This window comes from Neovison vison, chromosome 1, assembly GCF_020171115.1.
Source record: "Neovison vison isolate M4711 chromosome 1, ASM_NN_V1, whole genome shotgun sequence".
Taxonomy (NCBI): Eukaryota; Metazoa; Chordata; class Mammalia; order Carnivora; family Mustelidae; genus Neogale; species Neogale vison.
This window is the reverse complement of record NC_058091.1, coordinates 166,913,208-166,919,207: the sequence shown is the minus strand read 5'-3', so window position 1 is coordinate 166,919,207 and position 6,000 is coordinate 166,913,208. Positions and strand designations below refer to the sequence as shown.

At 44.2% G+C, this 6,000-nt stretch overlaps 1 protein-coding gene across 1 annotated transcript in view; it reads right to left on the bottom strand.

The window, feature by feature from the left end:
* Positions 1 to 3,316: 3,316 nt before the first annotated feature.
* Positions 3,317 to 6,000, bottom strand: part of RNF130 (ring finger protein 130) — a 102,151-nt gene continuing 99,467 nt past the window's right edge. The window contains exon 9 of the mRNA XM_044262448.1: positions 3,317 to 3,517. Coding sequence (XP_044118383.1) covers positions 3,502 to 3,517 — 16 coding nt within the window. The 3' untranslated portion in view covers positions 3,317 to 3,501. The remainder of the gene's footprint in view (positions 3,518 to 6,000) is intronic.

Sequence of the window (6,000 nt, the reverse complement as noted above, 5' to 3'; positions counted from 1 at the left end):
GTTTGCTCCATTCTATTCAACATCCTACTAATGGAAGTTCTAGCCAGGGTCAATTAAGCAAGAATATAAAATAAAAGCCATCAAGATTGGAAAGAAAGAAGTTAAAACTATCTTTATTTGCCAAAGAGATGACCTTTTATATAGAAAATTTTAAGGCATCCACTAAAAGACTATTAGTCCTAGTAAATGAGTTCAGTAAGAATGCAAGATCAATGTACACAAATCAATCATATTTCTATAGAAATTAAATGGAGAAAGATATCTTCTGTTCATGGATTGAAAGACTATTTTTAATTTTACTGTTTTTTAAAGGATTTTATTTATTTGAGAGAGACAGAGGCAGAGAATGAATGAATGCAGCAAGGGGCAGAGGGAGAGGGAGCAGCAGACTCCCTGCTGAGTAGGTAGCCTGAAGCAGGGTTTGATCTCGAAATCCTGAGATCATGACCTGAGCTGAACTCAGATGCATAACTGACTGAGGCACCCAGGTGCCCCAATATATATATTTTTTAATTAAAAAAAATTTTTTTTGGGGGGCACCTGAGTGGCTCAATGGGTTAAAGCCTCTGCCTTCGGCTTAGGTCATGATCACAGGGTCCTGGGATCGAGCCCCACATTGGGCTCTCTGCTCAGCATCCCTGCCCCCCCTTCTGCCTGCCTCTCTGCCTACTTGTGATTTCTATCTAATAAATAAATAAAATCTTTTAAAAAGAAAAAAAAATTCAAGTAGGTTCCATGCCCAGCATAGACTTGAACTTACAACCTTGAGATCAAGAACTGAGATGAGATCAAGAGAAGGATGCTTAACTTATTGAGCCACCTAGGCACCTCAAAAGACTTAATATTGTTAAGATGACACTGCTACCTAAAACAATGCAGATTCAGCATAATCCCTATCAAAATGCCAGCTGGCATTTTTTGCAGAGATTGAAAAACTGATCTTAATTTATATGGAAATGCAATGGATCCTGGATAGCCAGAACAATCTTGAAAAAGAACAAGGTTGGGAGGAGTCACACTTCCCGATTTTTTTATTTTTTATTTTTTTTAAAGATTTTATTTATTTGTTAGAGAGAGAGAGATACAGACTCCCTGCTGAGCAAGGAGCCCGATGTGGGACTCGATCCCAGGACGCTGGGATCATGACCTGAGCCGAAGGCAGCCGCTTAACCAACTGAGCCACCCAGGCGTCCCCACACTTCCCGATTTAAAAACTTACTACAAAGCAACAATAAACAATATCATATTAAAATGACACAAGGACAGAAAGAGAGACCAGTGGAATAGAATTGAGAATCCAGAAATAAACTCATATATTATAGTTAACTGACTTTTGACAAGGGTACCAAGACCACTCCAAGGGGGGAAAGAATAATTTGTCCAGCAAATGGTACTAGGATAAATGGATAGCCACATGCAAAGAATGAATGTGGATCCCTACCTCACACCATATACATGTATTAACTCAAAATGGGTCAAAGACCCAAATACAAGAAAACTAAACGAGAGAACTGTTGGTTTTGTCACCTTGAATTAGACAATGTCTCAGACATGATCCCTAAAACACAAACCAAAGAAAAAAAACAGATAAACTGGGCTTCATCAAAATTAAAAACTTGTATCTTGAAAGATACTATCAAGAAAGCAAACAACTTAAGGAATAAGATAAAGTATTTTTAAACCATATATCTGAGAAGGGCCTAGTAATCTAGAATATATAAAGAACACTTACAACAAAATACCACCCAATCAAAAAAAAAATGGGCAAAGGATTCGAAACTGACTTTTTCTAAAGACATTCAGGGGGCCACAAGCACAGGAAAAGCTGCCCAACATCATTAGTCATTAGGGAAATGCAAATCAAAACTGTAACGAGATGGTTTTAAAAAGGAAAATAGTAAGTGCTAGTGAAGATGTGGAGACACGAACTTTTGTACACTGCTGGCGGGAACATGCAACTACAGTTCTTCTGGAGAACATTTTGGCCATTTTTCAACAAGTCAGAGCTACCACGTGACCCAGCAATTCCGCTCCTAAGGACAGACCTGAGAGAACTGAATAAATGTTCACAGAAACTTGTCCACTGATGTTCACAGCAGCATGATTCATGGTAGCCAAAAGAGGGAAACAATGAATGTCCATCACTGGAAGCATGGACGAACAGAATGTGGAATGCATCCATATGACGGAATATTACTCAGCCACAAAAAAGAACCAGCAGGATTCATGCTGCAACATGGGAAACTTGAAGATATTATCCTACGTGAAAGAAGCCAGATGAAAAGGACTAATACTATATGATTCCGTTTCTATGAAAAGTCCAGAATGGGTAGATTCAGAGAGATAGACAGCAGATTTGTGGTTTCCAGGCTGGCAGGGGGATGGGAGGGCTGAGAGGTTACTGCTCTTGGGTATAGGGCTTCTTCTTTTGGGGGTGATGCAAATGTTCTGGAATTAGACAGATGGTTACACTATCTTGTGAATATACTAAAAACCACTGAAATGGCTTATCCTTTGCAAGGGTTAATTTTTAAGGCGTGTGAATCGAAAGATAAAAACCCCTTCACCCCCTACTGACTGGTGAATGACTGGGGTTAGTGAACCCATTACCAGTGGGAGTAAGTTCTCATCTCTCAGAGATCCTGAAGTAAAAGGTGGAGAATTCATTGCTCAAAACGTTCACACATACCAATAACCCCTCAAGCACAGAATGCAACAGAACATAAAATATTTCAACATTTTCCTCAATAATACAGCAAAAATATTTCATTTACACTCATAAAATTGCTCTTTTCCAGCTTTTTAGAATTTGCTGTTTTTTTTTTTTTTAAAAGAATACTGTACAAACTAGGTGGAAACCCATCTTGGACAGATGTAATTTATTATTAATCAGTGTGTGTTCTGGAAAATTTTCCTTAGACTCATTCCTTCATCCCACCAATATTTATTGAGCACTTACTATGTGCAAAAGCACTCTACCACGCACAAGGGATGTGGTGGCGCGCAACACAGCTGAATGTCCCTGCTGCTGTGGGGCTGACGAAGTAGTAAGAGTCTCAGAGAGGACACTGAATCTGAAGAAAGGGAGACGGAGGAACCCCACCGAGGGTCCGGGCAGGCATTACCATGAAGGACGTGCCCACGCTCCAGTCTCACTGGGGCACGGTCAGGACCGTGTGAAAATGCTAGCAGTGTCATGGTTCCTTCTGGGGGGATTCGTGAGCACATGCTCTCTCTGGAATACATGCACACGAAATCGGGTGTATGTGATCTCTAGGTCGGCCTTTGGGACATGAGTGGGTCAATAACACTTGACAGCATGGTCTTTTTTTATTTTATTATTTATTTATTTTAATACAAAGCTTTGGCATTAGCAATTTTATGAAAAAATAAAATGTACTAAAAATAAACGCTTGTGTGGCATGATTGGTAAATGATGCACAAAAATAGGTTCTTTTTTCCTTCAAGGCAATCAGTCAGAAAGCTGTTTTTTTTTCTTCTTCAAAACCACTCTACCCTGTGGAATGAAAGGAAAAAAAAAAGACAGAGGTCAAGAATTAGTTAAAGGAGAGTTGCCAATATTTTAAAATAACAGAGAAAGTGATCTTCACTGAAGGGTGGCCTTGGGCTGTCCCCAACGCCTTCCCAGCCCCGCTGGATAAAGCCAGTCAGCTCCTGGCACTTTCCTGAACTCAGCAGCTTCAGATTTGTGGTCAAGTGGCTCGGTCACCTTACACGTGTGCGTGTACTCTCAGCGGGACTGCAGGGAAAAGCCCAGGCTAACAGCATCTTGTTTAGCAATAAGGAGACAGTTACCACATCATTTACAACTTTTCCTGGTTTCATGCATGTTCTCAGGGCTGTGTGTCCTGAAATCTAGGTCTGTGTCTTTGCAACAGGATCTCCCATTTATGCTTCAAACAAGAATGTCAGTCTTTACTGTGAAACGAATTCTGCAGAGGACAGGCTTCCAGTGGGGAAGGCCCTCTCGGCGGACTTGCCCAGACTGCGTGCACGCACGTCCCTCAGTCGGGAGCCTGACGGAACCCGGGGTCTTGGGCTAACGCTGCTCCCTTCAGCCTGGCTCTGTGGGACTGCCCTAGGTCCCCGAAGCCTTGCACAGCTGGTTCACTTCCTTGGTTCCCAATTCATGTCTTTAGCGGTGCTTTCTCTCCTCTCCTCTCTGCCCAGTTCCATATCTGCGTTCCTGACCTCTTCATCTCTGGTCATTGCTCCCTCTTGATTTCCTCTCCTCCTCATGACTTCCTCCTTCAGCTCAGTATTTCACCTCACCCATCTTCCTGCCTCCAGTCTCTACAGGCCAGAGCGACTTCTCGTCCACAGAGATCCTCTTTTTGCTGAAAGGCCTGACACACTGCCTGCTATTTACAAGAATCCAGTCCAAATTCTGTAGTTGGCCTACCAACACCACCTCTTCCAGCAGACACATCAAACCCACAACTCCCTGACTCTGCTCTACTTTTTCCTCTTTGGGCCCTAATTATGCCCGGCCTGGTTCCTGAGTCACCTCCTCCAGGAAGACCTTGACGACTCCCCTGGGCCACAGTGGCAGTTCTGTGGCTTCTACGTGACCCCAAGTGGCTGGGCCCTGTCTGTAGGCTCTCCCGTCCCTTCAGTGGGCGCCCTAAGCCTGAGCCCTGTGCAGGACAGCCCCTGCCCCACAGTGCCCCTGCAGGGCGAGGCCTGGTGCCTGAGGGTGCTGGGGACACTGAATGAGCCGCAGAAAGGCCACTCACCACTCCTCACAGAGCTCCGGACCTGACTGTTCACTGCAGCTCTGCTGAAGATATGAAACTTCCTCAGAGGAATCAGATATTAGAGGTCAGAACTTTGAATGGGTGAACCAAGATTTTTATACCTAATTTATTTGGCTGTTCTTCTAAGGACTATAAACTAATTCAGCCACAGGATTAAAGGTACTTGTGAAAACCAGAAATGACCACTATGGAGACAGAGCAGAAGTCCCATCAAAGTTCACATTTCCAGAAAGCCAGCTATCTCCTTCCACCATGTGACGTGGAGCCCGTAAATGTCTCTCTGGAGTGGTCACAGATAAGCAGCGTAAAGAGGTGGGCCCAGAAATACAGGCTTGAACCACAAGCCCTTCTTCCTAGGGTATTTCTCAGGGGATCCCCCAGCCCCTCTGGCCCCCGGGTTTATTTTGTGTATATATCTTATGCTCTGAGTGACTAAAAGGAGAAGTCAGTACTAACAGAAAGAAGAGGATATGGGGGCAAGTTCAAATCTTCGCTGGCATTGCTACACGAAGGCTGCCTTGGAAAAAACAAACAACCCGCCATGGATGCCGGTGGAAGCCAGAAGTACTCGGTTGAGAACCAGAAATTCAGGTTTTAGGTCTGTTTCTCAAACCGCAGCCTGCCACCTGTTGCTGGACCATAAGAGCAACATGGGGTCCCGAGCAGCCTTAACAACCAGGTATAGAGAAAATATCAGTGGACACTGGACATGCTGAGGAAAACGTCTGTGAAACCTGTTCCAGTTACACATGTGTGGATACGGGTCCCACAATGTAAAATGCGGTTCTTTCTTTCTTTCTTTTTTTTTTTTTTTAAAGATTTTATTTATTTGACACAGAGAGAGAAATCACAAGTAGGCAGAGAGGCAGGCAGAGAGAGAGAGAGAGGGGAGAAAGCAGGCTCCCTGCGGAGCAGACCCCTTTGCGGGCTCGATCCCAGGACCCTTGGATCATGACCTGAGCCAAAGGCAGAGGCTTTAACCCACTGAGCCACCCAGGCGCCCCATAAAATGCGGTTCTTATAGCAGCAGGGGGTAAGGAAAAAAAAGAAAGTTTTAAAGTCACTGGTCCTGATACTTAAGGTTCTAAAAGAGGCAGCCAGCCACCAGGGCACGCGACCCCTCCCGTCGGGCGCGGATCCATCCAAGGAGGACCCTTCAGGACAGACAGCCGAAGAAGCGCTCTCAGAACTGGAAGGAAACTCTTACCCCCCACAGACTGTG